Source organism: Myotis brandtii, unplaced genomic scaffold (assembly GCF_000412655.1).
Source record: "Myotis brandtii unplaced genomic scaffold, ASM41265v1 scaffold28, whole genome shotgun sequence".
NCBI classification, from domain to species: domain Eukaryota; kingdom Metazoa; phylum Chordata; class Mammalia; order Chiroptera; family Vespertilionidae; genus Myotis; species Myotis brandtii.
The window spans coordinates 816719-840509 of record NW_005360676.1 but is presented as its reverse complement, the minus strand read 5'-3'; the positions used below and the strand labels follow the sequence as shown (position 1 = coordinate 840509).

The following is a 23791-nucleotide window of genomic DNA, read 5'->3' as shown; positions in this document are numbered from 1 at the left end:
TTTGTAAATGATATTTAATGGTTACAAGGATAGCCCAGCTGCATGGCTCAGTGGTTGAGCATCAACCTATGAACCAGGAGGTTGAGGTTTGATTCCCTTTCAGAACACATGCCCAGGTTGTGGGCTCAATCCCCAGTGTGCGGCATGCAGGAGGCAGCTGATCAATGATTCTTTCTCATCATTGATGTTTCTCTCTCTCTCTCCTTTCCCTTCCTCTTTGAAATCAATAAAAATATATTTGTAGGTTACAAGGATATTTAATTTCCTAAGTGTATGAATTAAATTGTTTAGGGAAATTTAATCTGCTAACTTTATAAACCAATTAAGCAATAATCAAAGAACAAACGAAGTGATCTTTCTTACATTATGTAAAATTACCAAATTTTCAAATAATAATTAGATTTATAGGTTGAGCTAAAAGAGTTAAGAAATTACTGTCTTTATCTATAACTTTATTTAAATTTAAGTCTTCAGAAAATTTTAATCAACAACACTGAAAACATGATTGTTTCTCCCAGGGAATAATGCAATCTTAAAAATATTAGCCTGCTAGTCTGAACCCAAACCCAAGCATGACCCACATAATGCTAGGTCTCTTATTGAACTGGCTCATTCTAGTCTCCTGAAGTTGCTGAAATTTCTACATAATAACCATTAGACTAACACTGTGGCCTGGCACAAATGGTTGACAGGTTACCTAAAAGTTTACAGTTTCCCTGGTGAAGGACAGTGCAGCTACTCTATCTAGTGTTGGGCTGATGGCAGTAGCATTTAGACTAGTTTAAACAAGAAAGCTGTTTCAGTATCCTTCCATCCCCTGACAAGTTCTTCAAGTAATCTGCCAACAACACGTTATGAGTTATAACTGTTTTTACTAAGCGTACCATTTAATAAATAAATACTTTTAGTATGTGATAGAGAATTATTACATTGGCTTAAAGAAGCAATTAACTCAAGAATCTCACATGTAAAATATTCATGTTTTAGAATTTTGGTTGAAATGCCCAATTCCTTTCCCACCTCTGTACTCACTCCACTGAACCAATTTGAAATCATTAATTGTTACACAAACTTAGACCCTACATTTCATGATTTTATTGCAATTTGGATTCTTAAATTTTTGTCCTAATCATGCCTGTTTGAGATACACTAAAAGTTGATGTGTTAAACACTTGGGATAGAACATACAGCTGATCAAGAAAGGGCGGCATTCCATAACAAAATATAGGTGAAAGGTATTTCATTTTAATTAATAAATATGGCTTACCTGTGAGCCTGTGGAGTAGCGTCCAGGAGTTCGAGAACCAGATGTTTTCCCTGAGCCAATGGAACTCTCTGTACTTTTGCCACTACAACAATGTGTCCGCAGGCATTTCCCGTACTCTTTTCGTACCTAGCCAATTAAACAGTAACCTCTATTAGTAAGTCATTCATTTCAGCTAGAAACTATGGTATAAAATATATGAGTATTATTTTTAGATAACATAATTATTTCTTTGCCATATAGACACAAGAAAGTCTGTTCAGCATATTTTTACAATATAAAATGATATTCATACCATTTAACTTGAAATTTTGATTAGTAGAGACTTTTAAAACACACACTTCCAATCACACCATAACAATATACCTCTTAGATCAAAGAACCAAAATGTAAGACTCCTTTAGATGCTATTTTACGCTCATAAATTTGATATGAAGTACCCTATTGGTGCAACTGGCTTTACCCAAAAGTCTATCAAGGAATTTATATAGAGAGAAGTGGGGATGGAGAAAGGGAGGGAGAGAGTGAGAGAAAGAGAGCAGAGAGAGAAAGTATTTAAAGACAGCAAAAATGAATGCATTAGGCTTAAGCATTTTTTAAATTTTTTAAAAATGAGTTCAAAGAGAGGCAGAGAGAGGGAGAGAGGGGTAGAAACATCAATGATGAGAGAGAATCATTGACTGGCTTCTTCCTGCACATCCCCTACTAGGAATCAAGCCTGAATTCCAGGCATGTGTCCTGACCAGGAATGGAACCCTCATGGGCCCACGTTCAACCATTGAGCCCTACTGGCCGGGCAAGCATTTCTTTTACATGTACTATATTTCTTTGAAGTTTATTTCTCTTAAAAGAGATCAAATTTGCAACTTCAGAATATAAGATTCAAAATATTTAAAATGTATTTTCTTGAAATAGTTCTATTCAACAATCACAGAGAAATATGGTTGCTTTTCTTTATAGCACTGATGATTAAATTATTAATCAAGTTATAGTATAAAACACAGGAAAAAGGAGAAAATATTTTTAAGTGGATGTTTTCAAACAGTAAACTATTATATCAACTATTTGGGGGGAAATTTTATCATGTTAAAAATTTTTATTATTGCCTATTTAATCAAACATAACACACAAAAATTAACAATAACTGCCCTAAATCATACCTCCACTACCAACATCAGCAAAAATAATCCCAACCATGTGTCCATTAACTAAAACACGTTCTGGGACATGTTATTGGTTGGCTATACATCCACACATTTATATTCATTACGAAGTAACACGGTACATACGTTCTTCTTAGCTCTTTATATACTGACTTCACATGAGTTCATCTTTGTACAACTTGTGACAATGTAATATTCCAATCTAATTTTATTTCAAAGTAATTATAAATATATACTTTTTGAAGACTGTTATTTATAATAAAAAAAAACAAAAAAGAAAGTGAATGATATATTAAAATTAGTAATAAAAACTAAAACATGATACCTTAATATTCTAAAGTTTTATTCTAGCACAGATTTAGCAAATTAGGGAAAGAATGAACTCAGATTTGGTTGAAGAACTTACATGTATGGAATGACTATTTTGAGATAGGAACAAGAATATGGAGTCAGTTGAGTCAAAACATGAGTGCCTGCTGTAACCAGCAGCAGACCAAGAAAGACTTCTCAGAACAGAGGACTTCTGAGAAACTCTTCAAAAGATAGGTTGGAATTAGCCAGTTTAGAGGATTAGGTTGAAAGAAAGGACAGATAAAAGAGACAAAGGCATTCTAAGTGTTGAGGAGCATGTGAGCCAAACAGAAAGGCATGATGTACTAATCTTTGAGGCCTTTCTCTGATATGAAATGCCAAATTACATATCTTTAATATACTTAAGATTGTATTGGTCTGTTTTCTAATCAATCTCTTCCATGCTACATTTATCAATAATAAAAAAATACTTATTTTGTAAATGATATTTAATGGTTACAAGGATAGCCCAGCTGCATGGCTCAGTGGTTGAGCATCAACCTATGAACCAGGAGGTTGAGGTTTGATTCCCTTTCAGAACACATGCCCAGGTTGTGGGCTCAATCCCCAGTGTGCGGCATGCAGGAGGCAGCTGATCAATGATTCTTTCTCATCATTGATGTTTCTCTCTCTCTCTCCTTTCCCTTCCTCTTTGAAATCAATAAAAATATATTTGTAGGTTACAAGGATATTTAATTTCCTAAGTGTATGAATTAAATTGTTTAGGGAAATTTAATCTGCTAACTTTATAAACCAATTAAGCAATAATCAAAGAACAAACGAAGTGATCTTTCTTACATTATGTAAAATTACCAAATTTACAAATAATAATTAGATTTATAGGTTGAGCTAAAAGAGTTAAGAAATTACTGTCTTTATCTATAACTTTATTTAAATTTAAGTCTTCAGAAAATTTTAATCAACAACACTGAAAACATGATTGTTTCTCCCAGGGAATAATGCAATCTTAAAAATATTAGCCTGCTAGTCTGAACCCAAACCCAAGCATGACCCACATAATGCTAGGTCTCTTATTTAACTGGCTCATTCTAGTCTCCTGAAGTTGCTGAAATTTCTACATAATAACCATTAGACTAACACTGTGGCCTGGGACAAATGGTTGACAGGTTACCTAAAAGTTTACAGTTTCCCTGGTGAAGGACAGTGCAGCTACTCTATCTAGTGTTGGGCTGATGGCAGTAGCATTTAGACTAGTTTAAAGAAGAAAGCTTTTTCAGTATCCTTCCATCCCCTGACAAGTTCTTCAAGTAATCTGCCAACAACACGTTATGAGTTATAACTGTTTTTACTAAGCGTACCATTTAATAAATAAATACTTTTAGTATGTGATAGAGAATTATTACATTGGCTTAAAGAAGCAATTAACTCAAGAATCTCACATGTAAAATATTCATGTTTTAGAATTTTGGTTGAAATGCCCAATTCCTTTCCCACCTCTGTACTCACTCCACTGAACCAATTTGAAATCATTAATTGTTACACATACTTAGACCCTACCTTTCATGATTTTATTGCAATTTGGATTCTTAAATTTTTGTCCTAATCATGCCTGTTTGAGATACACTAAAAGTTGATGTGTTAAACACTTGGGATAGAACATACAGCTGATCAAGAAAGGGCGGCATTCCATAACAAAATATAGGTGAAAGGTATTTCATTTTAATTAATAAATATGGCTTACCTGTGAGCCTGTGGAGTAGCGTCCAGGAGTTCGAGAACCAGATGTTTTCCCTGAGCCAATGGAACTCTCTGTACTTTTGCCACTACAACAATGTGTCCGCAGGCATTTCCCGTACTCTTTTCGTACCTAGCCAATTAAACAGTAACCTCTATTAGTAAGTCATTCATTTCAGCTAGAAACTATGGTATAAAATATATGAGTATTATTTTTAGATAACATAATTATTTCTTTGCCATATAGACACAAGAAAGTCTGTTCAGCATATTTTTACAATATAAAATGATATTCATACCATTTAACTTGAAATTTTGATTAGTAGAGACTTTTAAAACACACACTTCCAATCACACCATAACAATATACCTCTTAGATCAAAGAACCAAAATGTAAGACTCCTTTAGATGCTATTTTACGCTCATAAATTTGATATGAAGTACCCTATTGGTGCAACTGGCTTTACCCAAAAGTCTATCAAGGAATTTATATAGAGAGAAGTGGGGATGGAGAAAGGGAGGGAGAGAGTGAGAGAAAGAGAGCAGAGAGAGAAAGTATTTAAAGACAGCAAAAATGAATGCATTAGGCTTAAGCATTTTTTAAATTTTTTAAAAATGAGTTCAAAGAGAGGCACACACACACACACACACACACACACACACGAAACCTAAATACATCTCAGTGAATACATGTTTATGTGATTATGGGTACTGCCAAACTTTTATTTATTTATTTTTAAATATAAGAGGGAAAGAGAGATAGATACATCAACAATCAATAAAATATATTAAAAAAAATAATTAAAAAAAAGCCTAAGTGACCATTACCGTGGAACAACCAGAATGACCGGTTGCTATGATGTGCAATGACCACTTATGAGAAAGTTCAAGTGCTAGTTAGGTATGTACAACTGTACAGTGAATGTGTATGAGAGAATCAGATATATTAAATTTGTAAATGATATTTAATGGTTACAAGGAGCCTGCAACCCAGGCATGTGCCCTGACGGGGAATCGAATCATGACATTCTGGTTCATAGTTCAATACTCAACCACTGAGCCACACTGACAGGGCAGTATTGCCAAACTTTTAAAAGTGATTAGCCAGGGAGTAGATATAGGGGAGCAACTGGTGTGTAGTATTTTCACATTTTAGTCTTGTCAATGGATTTCCCTCCATTATCTACCTAGTATCCACATGATTTTTATTACATGTGGATGATATCCTGTCACTTACTTTTCTAAATCATCCCATTGGCTTTCTAAAGTAATCTGAATAAGATCTAAACTCACATGTGCTTACAAATACCCATGGATCTGTCTTTACCCTTCTCCTTTGAATTCATCGCCCAATCACTTTTTCATTCACTTTAACCAATGGCATTCCTTCTATTCTGGAATTTCCAAGTTCTCCCCTACCTTATGGGCTTTGTATTAGATGTTCCAACATCTGGAATTCTTCCCCCCTGAACTCCCTTCCTATCATTCAGAATCTTGGCATACACATCGTTTTCCAAAATAGTCTTCTTCAGCACTGAATCCAAGGAGCCACCTGGACATTAGGCATCTGTTGGTTTATTGGCTTGTTAATAAATTTTCTCTCCTCCACAACTAGATTTGAAGCTTCCCAATCACAGGGGAAGTTATTTGTAATTTAACCATTTTTTTTTATTACATGTGGATGTATCTCCAAAGCTTAGAAGATTTCTTGGCATACTACAGGAGACACTCAATATTTCTCAAATATAGATAGATATAGATATAGATATAGATATCTATATCTATCTCTATATATACATATATATATATATATAACTATTTTAGAAGTTCTATGATGTGAAAAGGCATCCATACTCCTAAAACTTACCTTAACATCAGTATTTTAGATTTTGCTTATGAAAGGTCAGTTAATATGAAATACGTTTATTACTTAAACATACTGGATTTAAGTAACTTTAATTTTATGTTGGGTTGGAGTGTCATTGTTAATTAGAATTAGTATTACATTAAGCATAGGAATATAATGTATGGTTTTTAGTCAAGATTAGAATTGTGATGTTAAAATTATAAAAGTGAAAAAATATAATACAACTTTAAAATACATAACTGTAATAATGACACTAATAAATGGTAGCTGCTCCAGTTTATTGAGCACACACAATTTCTTTTAAGTATTTTGTATTCATTAGCTCAGTATTCCTAACAACATAAGAAATCAGTATTATTACCACCGCTTTACAGATGAAAAAAACTGAACGTTCAATGAGATTAAGTAACTTGTGTCAGAGCAGATATATGGCAAGGATAATATTGACACCATGGTCTACCCAGCCACCAAGTTAATGATTATTCTATTGAGCTGCATTGCTCTATCTTGTAGCTTAGAAGTATTGCTAAACACTGCACAACACTGTTGTAATATAATAAATGAAAGTCCCCAATATCATGTTTTCTTAATGGCAAATTTCAATAAAATGACTACAGGATGATGGTTGGTGAGCTCAATTATATGAAAAGCATGCAGAGTCTAACCAAGCTGGATGATATACAGAATCTCAGCAAATTCAATTTAAAAGTTGTGGAAAAGATTACTACAAGAAGAGGAGGTAGGGACTATCAGGGTGACAATAAAAGCATGTATTATAAGGGGCTTGTGCTGGAAGCATCATTAGGTGTGCCCCGACTCTTACGTGAGACTTCAGATTTCTAACTGGCAAGTTTCTAGTTCTAAACTAAGAAATCTCAGCCCACCTAGTTGCAACATCTGGTCCCCTAACTTGCAACCTTAATAAGACATAGAAATAATAAGACAAATCAAATTCAAATGACTAATAATTGTGTATTATATCTATATAATAAAAGCCTAAATGCCGAAACTGGTTTGGCTCAGTGGATAGAGCGTCAGCCTGCGGACTGAAAGGTCCTAGGTTCAATTCCAGTCAAGGGCATGTACCTGGGTTGTGGGCACATCCCCAGTAGGAGATGTGCAGGAGGCAGCTGATCGATGTTTCTCTCTCTCATCGATGTTTCTAACTCTCTATCTCTCTCCCTTCCTCTCTGTAAAAAATCAATAAAATATATTAAAAAAAATAATAAAAAAAAGCCTAAGTGACCATTACCGTGGAACGACCAGAATGACCGGTTGCTATGATGTGCAATGACCACTTATGAGAAAGTTCAAGTGCTAGTTAGGTATGTACAACTGTACAGTGAATGTGTATGAGAGAATCAGATATATTAAATTTGTAAATGATATTTAATGGTTACAAGGATAGCCCAGCTGCATGGCTCAGTGGTTGAGCATCAACCTATGAACCAGGAGGTTGAGGTTTGATTCCCTTTCAGAACACATGCCCAGGTTGTGGGCTCAATCCCCAGTGTGCGGCATGCAGGAGGCAGCTGATCAATGATTCTTTCTCATCATTGATGTTTCTCTCTCTCTCTCCTTTCCCTTCCTCTTTGAAATCAATAAAAATATATTTGTAGGTTACAAGGATATTTAATTTCCTAAGTGTATGAATTAAATTGTTTAGGGAAATTTAATCTGCTAACTTTATAAACCAATTAAGCAATAATCAAAGAACAAACGAAGTGATCTTTCTTACATTATGTAAAATTACCAAATTTTCAAATAATAATTAGATTTATAGGTTGAGCTAAAAGAGTTAAGAAATTACTGTCTTTATCTATAACTTTATTTAAATTTAAGTCTTCAGAAAATTTTAATCAACAACACTGAAAACATGATTGTTTCTCCCAGGGAATAATGCAATCTTAAAAATATTAGCCTGCTAGTCTGAACCCAAACCCAAGCATGACCCACATAATGCTAGGTCTCTTATTGAACTGGCTCATTCTAGTCTCCTGAAGTTGCTGAAATTTCTACATAATAACCATTAGACTAACACTGTGGCCTGGCACAAATGGTTGACAGGTTACCTAAAAGTTTACAGTTTCCCTGGTGAAGGACAGTGCAGCTACTCTATCTAGTGTTGGGCTGATGGCAGTAGCATTTAGACTAGTTTAAACAAGAAAGCTGTTTCAGTATCCTTCCATCCCCTGACAAGTTCTTCAAGTAATCTGCCAACAACACGTTATGAGTTATAACTGTTTTTACTAAGCGTACCATTTAATAAATAAATACTTTTAGTATGTGATAGAGAATTATTACATTGGCTTAAAGAAGCAATTAACTCAAGAATCTCACATGTAAAATATTCATGTTTTAGAATTTTGGTTGAAATGCCCAATTCCTTTCCCACCTCTGTACTCACTCCACTGAACCAATTTGAAATCATTAATTGTTACACAAACTTAGACCCTACATTTCATGATTTTATTGCAATTTGGATTCTTAAATTTTTGTCCTAATCATGCCTGTTTGAGATACACTAAAAGTTGATGTGTTAAACACTTGGGATAGAACATACAGCTGATCAAGAAAGGGCGGCATTCCATAACAAAATATAGGTGAAAGGTATTTCATTTTAATTAATAAATATGGCTTACCTGTGAGCCTGTGGAGTAGCGTCCAGGAGTTCGAGAACCAGATGTTTTCCCTGAGCCAATGGAACTCTCTGTACTTTTGCCACTACAACAATGTGTCCGCAGGCATTTCCCGTACTCTTTTCGTACCTAGCCAATTAAACAGTAACCTCTATTAGTAAGTCATTCATTTCAGCTAGAAACTATGGTATAAAATATATGAGTATTATTTTTAGATAACATAATTATTTCTTTGCCATATAGACACAAGAAAGTCTGTTCAGCATATTTTTACAATATAAAATGATATTCATACCATTTAACTTGAAATTTTGATTAGTAGAGACTTTTAAAACACACACTTCCAATCACACCATAACAATATACCTCTTAGATCAAAGAACCAAAATGTAAGACTCCTTTAGATGCTATTTTACGCTCATAAATTTGATATGAAGTACCCTATTGGTGCAACTGGCTTTACCCAAAAGTCTATCAAGGAATTTATATAGAGAGAAGTGGGGATGGAGAAAGGGAGGGAGAGAGTGAGAGAAAGAGAGCAGAGAGAGAAAGTATTTAAAGACAGCAAAAATGAATGCATTAGGCTTAAGCATTTTTTAAATTTTTTAAAAATGAGTTCAAAGAGAGGCAGAGAGAGGGAGAGAGGGGTAGAAACATCAATGATGAGAGAGAATCATTGATTGGCTTCTTCCTGCACATATCCCCTACTAGGAATCAAGCCTGAATTCCAGGCATGTGTCCTGACCAGGAATGGAACCCTCATGGGCCCACGTTCAACCATTGAGCCCTACTGGCCGGGCAAGCATTTCTTTTACATGTACTATATTTCTTTGAAGTTTATTTCTCTTAAAAGAGATCAAATTTGCAACTTCAGAATATAAGATTCAAAATATTTAAAATGTATTTTCTTGAAATAGTTCTATTCAACAATCACAGAGAAATATGGTTGCTTTTCTTTATAGCACTGATGATTAAATTACTAATCCAGTTATAGTATAAAACACAGGAAAAAGGAGAAAATATTTTTAAGTGGATGTTTTCAAACAGTAAACTATTATATCAACTATTTGGGGGGAAATTTTATCATGTTAAAAATTTTTATTATTGCCTATTTAATCAAACATAACACACAAAAATTAACAATAACTGCCCTAAATCATACCTCCACTACCAACATCAGCAAAAATAATCCCAACCATGTGTCCATTAACTAAAACACGTTCTGGGACATGTTATTGGTTGGCTATACATCCACACATTTATATTCATTACGAAGTAACACGGTACATACGTTCTTCTTAGCTCTTTATATACTGACTTCACATGAGTTCATCTTTGTACAACTTGTGACAATGTAATATTCCAATCTAATTTTATTTCAAAGTAATTATAAATATATACTTTTTGAAGACTGTTATTTATAATAAAAAAAACAAAAAAGAAAGTGAATGATATATTAAAATTAGTAATAAAAACTAAAACATGATACCTTAATATTCTAAAGTTTTATTCTAGCACAGATTTAGCAAATTAGGGAAAGAATGAACTCAGATTTGGTTGAAGAACTTACATGTATGGAATGACTATTTTGAGATAGGAACAAGAATATGGAGTCAGTTGAGTCAAAACATGAGTGCCTGCTGTAACCAGCAGCAGACCAAGAAAGACTTCTCAGAACAGAGGACTTCTGAGAAACTCTTCAAAAGATAGGTTGGAATTAGCCAGTTTAGAGGATTAGGTTGAAAGAAAGGACAGATAAAAGAGACAAAGGCATTCTAAGTGTTGAGGAGCATGTGAGCCAAACAGAAAGGCATGATGTACTAATCTTTGAGGCCTTTCTCTGATATGAAATGCCAAATTACATATCTTTAATATACTTAAGATTGTATTGGTCTGTTTTCTAATCAATCTCTTCCATGCTACATTTATCAATAATAAAAAAATACTTATTTTGATTCAGTGTTTACCAGCCAATTCATATTTTGTTGATTTATTAAAGAAATAAGCTTTTGCCCACATACATGTGTATCCTGGATATGTGTTGAGTTTTGGGGAGGGTGGAATAAAGATGCTTCTAATTTTTAATCACTAATTGACAGGAATTGTATTAGGCCCCTCCCTAATAATGACTCTGGAAAATAATTATTACCTACATTTTACAGATAAGTACACTGAAAATGTTAAGTAATAAAAGTAAACTGAAAGAATAAAAAGGTGAAGAAATGTGCCTTATGTGAAAAGAGTCAAAATTTCATGGGTTTTCTGTGATCAGAAAGTTTCAGGAGACCATATTTCTAACATTAATATATGACCAAAGAAGGCATTATATATTATTAATATTATCATTAAAGAAATCTAATAGGGTTATTACTTCTCTGTACCCAGAAAAAAAATAAAGACAACTGTTTTAATTAGATTTGAGAGACCTTAAAATAATCTCTACACACAGTAAGCACTATCAATTACAGTTTATTAATTTGTACTGAATTTATGAAGCATCTCCATGAACCTAAAGTTTAATCATAACCTACATCCTACTGGTTTTTTTTTTCCTAATATGCTCAATTCCTAATTTCTCTTTTTAGAAGAGAAAGTATTTTTTGATGAAATGATTTAAACCTAAAATATTTTTGGAGAGAGAGAGAAGAGAAAAGAGAGAAGAGAGAGAAGAAAGAGAAACATTTCCCTTCCTATTACAAGGGCAGCAGTATTGTATAAGCCACAGGAATTCATCATGGACTATTTACATTTTCCAACAAAGGTTACATGTTCTGAACTGATTATATAGATAATCAGCGTATCAGGATACCTAGTGATGCCAAGCCCCACATTTTGCTATATTTTCCAACAAAGGTTACATGTTCTGAACTGATTATATAGATAATCAGCGTATCAGGATACCTAGTGATGCCAAGCCCCACATTTCGCTATATTACTTACTGGACCATGTCCGTGAGATATTTTTCTTTAAATTACAATAAAAGTTATTTGATTGTTCAATCATTTGCATTTTCTAATCTATTATTTCACATGATATTCCACCTTGCCCCAATAAAATATGTTATTCTTTCAATGTGGGGTTGTTTCAGAATAAGAAGATGGGAAAGAAAATATGCCTTACCAATGGAACATTTCTTTGATACATTTAAATCAGAAATAAAATAATTCTGAAACTCTGAGATGTAACACATAATTTAATGCATAACAAAAGAAAAGGTGATAACTTTAATGTCATCAGTGGAAATACTAGTGACACAATCATGCAATCCATACACAGAAAAAAATGACAACTCAGCATTTGATTTTTGTTAATGAGTTGAACCCTATTAAAAATAGCTCAAAAATGAAATATTTCACATTTCTCTAATGAAAATGTATGAACAACTACATTAGCAGGGAATATTTTTGAAATTCAATCAGATGGCTTAAGAAAAACCTCCAAAAAGAATTATTATTTTTAAAATATCCATACTACCCAAAACCATCTATAAATTAAATGCAACCTCTATCAAAATTCCAATGGTATTTTTAACAGAGATAGAAAAAATATCCTAAAATTTGTACAGATCCACAAAAGACCCTTAATAGCCAAAACAAATTTGAGAAAGAACAAAGAAAGAGGCATCACACTTCCTGATTTGAAACTATAATATAAAGCTATATTAATACAGTATGGTATTATCATAAAAATAGACACATAGACCAACAGAATAGAGAGCCCAGAAATAAAACTTTGCATATATGGTCAACTAATAATTGACAAGGAACCCAAGAATTCTCAATAGGAAAAGGACAATCTCTTCACTTAAATGGTGTTGGGAAAACCGGATAACCACGTGCAGAGAAAGGAAATTGAATCCCTATCTTACACAACTCACCAAATTTAACTAACAATGGATTAAAGACAAACATAAGGCCTGAAACCATAAAACTCATAGAAAAAAAAAACCAATGGGAATAGCCCTGGATATTGGTCTTAGTAAATATTTTATGGATAAGACAGCAAAAGCAAAAATTAATAAGTAGAACTACATCAAACTAAAATGCTTCTAACAATCAATAGCCCTGGCTGGGTAGCTGAGTTGGTTAGAGCATTGTCCCAATACATCCAAGTTGTGGGTTAGATCCCTGATAAGGGCACACACAAGACTCAACCAATGAAGACATAAATAAATAGAACAACAAATTGATGTTTCTCTCTTTCTCTCTCTCTCTCTCCCTGACTCCCTCTCTCTCTGTAAAAAAAGAAACAATCAACAAAATAACAAGTCAATCTACAGAATGAAAGAAAATATTTTCAAATCATATATCTGATAAGGGGTTAACATCCAAAGTATATAAAGAACTCATACAAATCATTAGCAATTAAAAAATGGACGGAGGTCACGGATAGTCATTGATCCTAAGAAGACATACAAATAGCCAGTATGAAAGATGCTCAACATCTCTAGTTAGGGAAATGCAAATTAAAACCACAATGAGATGTCACTTCACACTTTTAGAATACTAAGCTTCTCAAAGATAAGGGGTAAGTGTTGGTGAGGATATGGAGAAAAGGGAGCCTTTGTGCACTGTTGGTCGGAATGTAAATTGGCACAGCCATGAAAAACAATATGGAAGTTTCTCACAAATTAAAAATAGAACTACCATATGATCTAGCAATCCCACTTCTAGGTATTTATCCAAAGGAAATGAAATCACAGTCTTGAAGAGATATTTCCACTCCCCTGTTTCCTGCAACATTATTCACAACAGCCAAGATATAGGAACAACCAAAGTGTCCATAAACGAATGAACGGATACTGCAATGCCGTGCATATATACAACGGAATATTTTTTAACCATGAGAAAGAAGGAAATTCTGCCATTTGCAACAACATGGATGAACCTAGAGGGCATTATGCTAAGTGAACTAAGACAGAGATAAATACTATAAGAGATAAATACTGTATGATCTTAAATGTGGAATCTAAAAAGCTGACCTCATAGAAACATAGTAGAATGGTGGTAGCTAGAGGTTTGGGTTTGAAGAAATGTGAAGATTTGGGTCAAAGGCTATAAACTTCTAGCTAAAAGATGAATAAGTTTTGGGGATCTAATAGACAAGATGATTATAGTAACGATACTCCATTGTATACTTGAGAGTTGCAAAGGGAGGACATCTTGAATGTTCTCACCACAAAAAAGAAATAGAAGTTATGTGAGGTGATGGAGGTATTAGCTAACACATTTCACAACACATATGTGTATCAAATGAACACACTGTAAACCTTAAATTTATAGAATGTTACATCTCAATTTTAAAAAAATAATCAAAGAAAAATCTCCTAAGACCACTTCTGCAATTTCACAGAGAAGTACCTGGTTTGTGTTTTTACTTTTTTTCCCCCCTTAGGGAGGACAATAATCCTGTGTTCTTTATATTCTCTGATTTAGGCCATGTTCTTGATGCCAATAAAAATGCCACAAAAATTTAAAAATTTCAAACACAGAATGGATGAAAGAACAATATGCTATTATACATTATTATAAACCATGAAAGTATGTTTATATATAAGGATTTGACTATTTTATTCATGAAGGACCAGGCAATCTGTATTTTAAGCTTTGTAACCCAAGAGGCAAAACTAAGAATGTTGTCACATTCTTATTTAAAATTTTAAATATAACCATTTAAAATGTAAAAGTCATTTTTGGTTGATGGGCTGTAAAATATTAAAGGCAGCTGAATACATTTGGCCAAAGAGCCGTAGTTCGCTAAACTCTGTTCTAATGAATCATGAAATCGAACTTGACATATTTTTTGAAAATTTCAATGTTAAATAAGTTAAATATATTAAAAACTCTAGACTTAGATTTGGATTGTGAGGTTTAATATATCTACCTGGATATCAAACTCAATTTCTAGTTATATCAGTGATGTGTATTTGCAAACACCCTTCTCAGTTTTTGCTTTACATCCTATCAGTCCCTCAAATGAAAAATTTAAAGAGAGAGATATATTTACTCTATTTTCCAAAGAAAAATTTTAGGTATTATCTCTTTCTTAGAAAAAATATTCACATTTTGTCATTTCATTTTCAGACCCACCTCTAAATATCTCATAATTATTACCTCATGTTACACATGAGGAAATTGGGGCATGAAAGGTTAATTACCTTGCCCAAAGTCACAGAAGCTTTAAGAGGAGTAACTAGGATTCAGACCCAGACAGTCTTAGCTTTGTGCTCAAAACTATAAATACCACTTCTTACCACTTCTTTTTTTAATTTTCACCTGAGAATATTTTATTCCATTAGTTTTTAGAGAGAGTGGAAGGGAGGAGGAGGAGAAGGGAGAGGAGAGAGAGAGAGAGAGAGAGAGAGAGAGAGAGAGAGGCATCGATGTGAGAGAAACACATTGATTGGTTGCCTCCTTCATGAGTCTGAACCAGAGTCAGAGATTGAACCTGCAACCCAGGTACTTGCCCTTGACCGGGAATTGAACCTGTGACCCTTCAATGTGCAGGCCAATGCTCTATCCACTGATCAATCTACATTGGCCAGGTCAAATATCACATTTTTAATAGAGTTAAAGAGTATAAGATGAGATAATCCATATTGAGATTTAAAAAATTCAACGAAAGTATTTAGTTGCTAAAATTAACTTTGGAAATGAATATTTTAGGTCCTTGTAGATGTGAAAAAAAAATCACAAAGTAGACCAGTATAAAATTAAATATTGCATCCTAATAATCGTACTCCTAGATTTTATAAAACATGTTTTTAAAGAAAAGAAGTACAGAGACCATTACTAAGTACTACATTATTTTTAAAAAATATAAATAATGCCCTAGCTAGTTTGGCTCAGTGGGTAGAGCATTGGCCTGCGGACTGAAGGGTCCTGGATTTGATTCCAGCCAAGGGCACATGACCAGGTTGTGGGCTCCATCCCCAAGAGGGGGCATGCAGGAGGCAGGCTATCAATGATTCTCTCTCATCATTGATGTTTCTATCTCTTTTTCCCTTGCCCTTGCTGAAATAATAAAAATATATTTAAAAAATATACAAATATTATTTTATCATGAAATGTTTATAAATTTATATTTTCTAGTATATAAAAACTAGTTTTTAAAGAAACTAAAAATATATATATTTTCTACACCATGCCATATATATGTATGCATATATATAATGTGTGTATGTATACACATACCATACCTCCATAACATCTTAGAAAAGCTACTTCCTATGATACAAATTCCATGTATCTGCCAATAAAAATATTAGTATTTATTGAAAAAAACAAAACCAGAACTATAAGTTCCAGTCTGCAAGAATACAATTTTTGTTCAGTGTCCAAATCAAACTACATTTTGATTTTTTTTTCAGTTAAACACATTCACAAACTATTGTGCTTATATTTTGTGCCTGTTTTGTCTTTACTATTTAAAAAATTAAGTCAATGAAGTAACATACTTCTTAGAGGAAAACATATCAAGAATGATTTGTTATGGTTGCTTTGCTATCATTAGATATAGGCCATTTATTCTGAAATAGAGAATTCTAGCTTACCTTCTTTTGTAGAACACAATGGAAAATGAATATAAACATTCCTTGTAGAGAATTGAAAATAGTGAAGAGATATGCCATGATGACTGTGCTTTCATTAATATACATGAGTCCAAAGGCCCAGGTCAATCCTAACAGGCAGAGAAGAGCTATTGCACCTATAACCCATGACCTGTAAAGAGAAGAAAAAATTAAGGGTTATCAAATCATTGGTTTTTAATGAACACAATCATATCATATCAAGAAAACTGACACTGAAAAAATGTTACAGAAAGTTCTATTGACAGAAAATGCAAGACAGGTGGTATAAGTACTTTAAGATTTTTATGGAGATACGAGTTTTCAAGTTTGAGGAGTTATACATGAAAATGTTATGAACACAGAAATTCATTTAAGCAAAAGCAGACTGGCACTAGTAGATTTTTCATGTATTTGCAGCACATAGGTAAATGATATGGGGATGTAATTATGAATGGCAAGGGAGAAAAAAGCCTATAAAGCTATGATAGTCTCCACTGGTCTCATTGGTATAAAAACATCTGTTTGATTGGACTCTTTCCATTAGTGCTTCATAATGATACACTTTTACCCCATTTTTCCATATTTCCTCTTTTTCCATAAATTTTTTAGTGTTTACTGATAAAAGCAGAACTATTATTAAAAGGAACCAGTATATGGAATACATGTATGAATTTTAAAAGTTCTATTAGCATATATATATATTACTTTGGGCTAGATTTCAGAAATCAGGCAACTGGCAGCTTTGTTGAACAGAAGCTTAAAGGCTCAGGCACCTTCATCTCTTTGAAGTGTCTGTGAACTCAAGGGAGAAAATGAAGCTGAGAATGGGGATGGAGTGGTATGAACAAAGTAGTCTAGAATGAAAGACAAATTCCCAGTCTCACTCCATTCCCTAGTTTCCTCCAAGCTGCCATCCGCAATAGTAATCAACGGGTAGCAAAAGTCCATATATTTGTGCTTATGTGTTATGTATTTACTATCAGCATAGAATGAGTACTTCCAATAGATAGGAATCCAATAACTGAAAATGTAATCCTTCTCAACTCCCCTCTACGAACATAGGAGACTAGGACCAACACAGTCTATATCGCTGTACACTCATGAGCTAGCCCTCTCTTCCCTTTCCCAGCAGCACACCTTCCTCGAATAGGGCACACTAAATAGTTCTTTCCACCAGGCTGCTATCCTCCACTTACACTAAGAAAGAACCATTTACTGGGATTAAAACTTTGCAAAATGAAGGGGTAAAAACTCACATATGTTTGCCATAAGCTGAAGCTGGGTCTAATGAACTTTTCAGAGAACTGCATCTTAAGAAAGATATGGTCCCAAGTAGTCAACTATGATTGAAGTCTTATTCAAATTAATCTCAAACATTTACCTCTTTGTTTACAACATGAGCCACTATATTTCAGATTTAAAGATCCACTAAATTTAACATGTGTTATTTAAAACATTAAAATTATTTTTTTTCATTAAATTGCCTTATTATAAAATATGTAATGATGCCTTTATAATTAAGGAGCTATTTAGCATTAACATTCTTAAATAAAGAATATCTAAAGGAAGCTTGCAATTGTATGTGTCATGCTTATATGGTTTAGAAAACATCTTAGACATTTATATTTTAATCTACAATTTAGATCCAGATATGGGAACTTTCAAGGTAAACTCTCAGCCTCTTACAGACATTGGAAAAAGGAAAAATGGGACGAATTGCCATTAAATCAGGCAAAATGCTACTTTGATTTAGAAATAAAATGATAGAATAAAACACTCAAGTCAGCTATTATCCACTAGAAAACACATTATGGGCCCAACAGTTAATAATATAAAACTGCAATGAGCCCAATTTCTAAAGAAAAAAAAATAAGCAAGAGCATGAAGAAATAAGTGAAATGGCATTGGAGAAAATGAAAACAAAGGACTCTTCACCAGAAGAACAAACTGAAAGTCCGGAACAAGGTCACCAAAAGGTAGCCAATTTTATGGCTGGTGTTACAGGACATGTAATTTTAAAATGTTCAAATGAGAAAAGCCCAAATATGAACATTTATGTTTACTTTTATTTGATTAGTACAGACTTGTAGCTTTGCTTCAGAAATTTAAAAGCTATATTTATAAAAAACGAGATCATTAATCAAGTGACATGTGTCAAACTGAAAGAGATAATATCGCAAATGTAAAATTTAATTTTTCAAGGAGGCATTGTTTCCCTTTTTGGACAGTTAAAATAGAAAGTCATTAATATCAATTGCAATTGGGTAGTTTCATACCCATAGATCATTTTAAAGATACACTACTAAATCGCAAAGTAATTTTAGATGAATGATGTCCAACCAAACAACAGAAATGAGGACAAACAGTACAGAGGAACACATCACAATGAAGGGAGAGAGCTATCAAGAGTCTGTACCACATGAGTTACTAATTCTGTGGCACTGAATTCAGATGATATCCAATTAAAAGAGGTGAAGCAGAATTTTTTTTTTTGGCAGTACACCTGCAGCATATGAATTCTGCAAAGAAGTTGTATGCCTGAGTTTTTTCCTGCACAGTTTGCTCTTCTGCCTCTATGTGAATGACAGAAGCTCTAATGAATTTTCAGTACGGATCTGACAGCTGGTTCATGGGACCACACTGATAAATGGGATTTATCAGCCATTCAGGTCATTCTTACTTGATGAAGGGTCTGTTATCCTCATAGCTAAAGAATGCATAGACATAAAGACAAGAACACCAACATTAGCATTTTATGACAAAGAATTTCATATGAAAAATATTCTCCTGGTCCCCAAAGGCCTCTGCCCCCACCTCCCTAAGAGGCATCATAACCTTCCCTTTATATCCAAAAGGTAAATCCTAAAATGACCATGAGAACTTAAATAACAAGGAATAAAGTCAATTTTACAAAACTGTAATATCCCTTATGAGACTGAGAAATTCCATTTTTTTTCATCCTGTGCTCATATTACTTGTGACTTGACAGAGACATTTATTTCTTAGAGATCGCATTTCTCTAGAGAATGAGAAATCTTATGAGCAATCTGAAAAAGGCTTAAGGGCATACTTAAAAAGAGAGATTCCATGTCACCTGAAGATATCCTTATTCTGTAACATTAGTAGGTGAGATTACTTAATTATGGACAGTGTGCACCTAAGTAATTTTAACTTGCAGATAAATGACCTGTCTTAAATCTGAACATTACAGCTCTTTGAAAATAATTGATCCTGACTACTTTAGAATTCTTTCTGTTAGTTTACCAAGAAAATTTTTGAATAATCTTGTGTGGTAATAGGAGCAAACATACAGCACCTGTTCATTATTACTTATATTTACTAATTTATTATCATTCTGATAAAATAAGACCCCAGTGCTAGATTAGCAAAGATAAGGAACATTGTGGATCGTCATTTTACAAACACAGATGCTGCTCAGTGCATTGCAAGAGAAAAGGAGGAAAAATTGTCTGCTTTTTTCTCATACCTCTTGCCAGAGGCAATAGTTTCTGATATTATGCATATACAAATAAGCCTTTGGAAAGGCCTCAACTGTGATGCATTTTGAATAAAGAGGACTACTGATGAAAACCTCCCTCTCCAGAAAAACAAAACAGTAAAGAATGGAGTGAGAGCTAGAGATCTGAAGCCAGTTTGCCTGGGATTTACATCCTAGCTCATCCACGTACCATCTAAGCAACATTTTAACCAGCAGTTTTGTCAGTTTATGCACCTACGAAATGATGATAATTATAATCTAACTCTCTTGTGATAATGAAATGATATATTATACATAAAGTGCTAGAACAGTGCCTGACACATATGTGCTGTGTTCAGTAAATATTAAATAGTGGTTATATTTTTAAAGCTACAGTCGCACTGAAAATATAGAATTTCTCGTGTGTTCAGTAAATATTAAATAGTGGTTATATTTTTAATACAGTCGCACTGAAAATATAGAATTTCTCCCCCAAAGAATAAAGCACCAAATAATAAATGTTGAGTATCTAAATCGATTTGAGGACATTTTAGGAGTATTATCATGCAGTAAAAGAGATGTGGTGGAAATGAGTTTGTGGATGGCCCAGGCAGTGACTGTGCTGTCTAATATGGCAAGTACTGGCCACATGGGTTTATTTAGAGTTAAATTCATTAAAATGAAATAAAGTTTAAGGTTCTGATCCTGAGTCACACTGGTCACATTACAATTATTCAAAAGCTTCCACAGCTGCCATATTGTCCTCACAGAAACTTCTAATGGGCAGTGCTGGACTAGGACACTAAACAAAAAAATGTAGGCAAGAAAATGAAATTCCAAGAGATATTTAAATAATGCCATGGATGTGTGAAAGATAAAGAGAGAGTTGTTTCTAATAATTGATCATATTGAACAGTTGTGAACTGTGCCTATAGCAACACGGAAAATTTATAGAAAATAACGTGCTATTTATTCCATTACATGCATTCTCATCGCATCAGTATATCCCATCTGTGATGCCAAGTTCATGATTGGAATGGCTCTTTCTACCTTAATTTGTATAGTACAATGGCAAGTAAAGAAATTTACAGAAGTTAGCATATAGGAATACATAGCAAAATGCTCTACAAATCTGTATTAAGCTATGTAAATATTTCAAAAAATAGAATACAATACTTGCACAGTGAGATGTTTTACCTTTAATGTAAAATATCAAAAAGAGAGTCATCTGGGTGCAATTCAGCAATTTTTGTTGGCAATTGTGGGGATCATCCTGTTGTACCATTCAATAACAAATATTGTAAATCCACCTCCACCTACAATTGGCTATAGCCATGTATATAAGTAGTGTCCACTGGGATGTGAAGAGAAGTGAATTGTGACATTTCTGGGTCTTGCTAATAAAAGGACTGGAATTGGCCTTCCCTTGTCACTTTTTCCTTCCCCCTTTACTAGAAGAAAGTGACAGTAGAGCCTCAGACCTATCAATTGAAACTGTTCATTGATGTGGAGCCACCATGTTAGATTTAGACCACCTCCTTCTAAAGTCTTATAAAATAAGGTTAAGGTGCTATATTTTAGAGTATTTTTACAGTGGCTTTGCCTGTAATAATTAATAAAGCATTTAATTTTATCTTTTAGCTATATAAAATTCCAAATTCATATTCCATATAAATATTCATGCTAATGGAAAAGAGCCATTCATTAATATTACTTCCAGAGTGACATAAATAATATACAATGCTTCATAATCTGAAGATCACTAAAGATTATCCATAATATGTCAGAGCCTTCCATCATTTTGTCAGATATTTTATTGGCTTAGAGAATCTACCTTTATGTCTCTCCACCAAATCCAAATTAAATTGATTGTAATTTTGCCACCAATTATGCTGGCAAAGCTATACATTCTTGATTCATTATTTTAATTCTAAAAAAGAAATATCTATCTTAAAACTAGTTTATCAAGCTAAGTAATTTTCATTCTGATTTATCAATGCAGGTCGATTGAAACAAAAATCTCATTCCAGGATATATGACTAAAGCATTTTTACTTCAGCTTTTCAAAGATTTTATAAAAATATTGACACAAAGGCCTAAGATGCTCTTAGCAGATGATAACAGAAACTTATATTTATAATTTATAATAGGTAATTTGCTGAAAATAAAATAACCTGTATATACAATTTTGAAGAAACAAATAAAACAGTGTCTTCTTTGGCAAATACATTTTTCTTTTGTGAAACATTTTATTTTATTATTACTAACATCTAAAATTAATAACTTTATTTAAATATTAATGTCACATAATTTCTTTAAAAGTGATAATTAGAATGAAAATTAAAAATTCTATGGGTCTCTGCATAGATAATAATTATGCATTCTATATATATAAAGAAGTCATATGCAAATGAGGTTGGACTCCATAAAGGTCATGACCAGCTCAGGAGGAGGGGCGGGGCTCGGCCCCATCTATATATATAAAGAAGTAATATGCAAATGAGGTTGGACTCCATAAATGTCATGACCAGCTCAGGAGGAGGGGCTGGGCGAGGCCCCGAGCCTGAGAGAACAACACGCAGGTGTGGCCCGGAGCCTGAGAGATCAACCCAGAGGCCTGAGAGATCAACACAGAGGGGCGCCTGCTCCAAGCCTCTGTGGCGTGGCTGGGGGCAGGCCCCCAGGGAACACACACACACACACACACACACACACACACACACACACGGGGCGCCTGCTCCAAGCCTCCGTGGCCATACGGGGAGTGGGCCTAAGCCATCAGTAGGACATCCCCTGAGGGCTCCCGGACTGTGAGAGGGGACAGGCTGGGCTGAGGGACCCCCATCCAGTGCAGGAATTTCGTGCACCAGGCCTCTAGTATTTATATATTTTATAACAATTCAAAAGCACAAAAAAGGGTTATTAACATCTATCCCCAGGGAAGCATAGCTCAAAATACATCTTTAAGAGAATAGATTTCTTGACTAAAATATTAATTCATAAATTAATACTATGATGTAAAGACTCATAGTATAGCATATCAATATTGACAGATGATAAAGGGACAGGATTGAGTTCATTATACAATATACTTTCTCTAACTTTAAGAGTTAAAATGCTATTTTTCTGAATCTAACATTTATTATAAAGGAGATATGTTATTTTAAGTGACTTAAAACTTTTTTATTGTATTTCCTTCTATTATATCTAGATAGTATAGCTAAATGGGTAAAAATAATAAGATGGGTAAAAAGAAAAGTGAGATGGGTAAGGTTTGGTGTGAAGAAAGATGAGGTGATGAGAGGCATATTTGCATATTTAATCCTCAAGGCAAAAGATCTGGTCACTGATGAGTCACAACAGGTGAAGGAAAATGAATGGCTTCTGGCTCAAGCAGATTTGTTGATCCCATCAATTCAAGATTAATACACTCTTGGGTCCTCTGGAATTGCTGGGGAATTAGCTAACTGGTTTGTTGAGGAGCAAGAAAGAGAGATATGATATATATCAATTAGTGTACAAATATTTCCAGGTTCACTGTGCAGCTCAATTTACTTTTCCTGGTATAAAATGAATTATATCAAAGGGATAAAGACATTTCCCTTGAATTTGGTATGGGTAAGAATGATAAAGGCCCATCAGCAGATGAGTGGATTAAAAAACTGTGGTACAGCTACACAATGGAATACTACACTGAGGTAAAAAAAGAAGGAATTCTTACCATTTTCAACAGCATGGATGGAACTGGAGAGCATTATGCTAA

General features: G+C 33.8%; 1 protein-coding gene across 1 annotated transcript in view; it reads right to left on the bottom strand.

The window, feature by feature from the left end:
• Nucleotides 1-23791, bottom strand: part of ADGRL3 (adhesion G protein-coupled receptor L3) — a 765791-nt gene that overhangs the window by 32195 nt on the left and 709805 nt on the right. Inside the window, exons 22-24 of the mRNA XM_005868883.2 lie at nt 19231-19257; nt 16533-16701; nt 8983-9108 (exon numbers count right to left, since the gene is read on the bottom strand). Of these exons, the coding sequence (XP_005868945.1) occupies nt 8983-9108; nt 16533-16701; nt 19231-19257 (322 nt within the window). The remainder of the gene's footprint in view (nt 1-8982; nt 9109-16532; nt 16702-19230; nt 19258-23791) is intronic.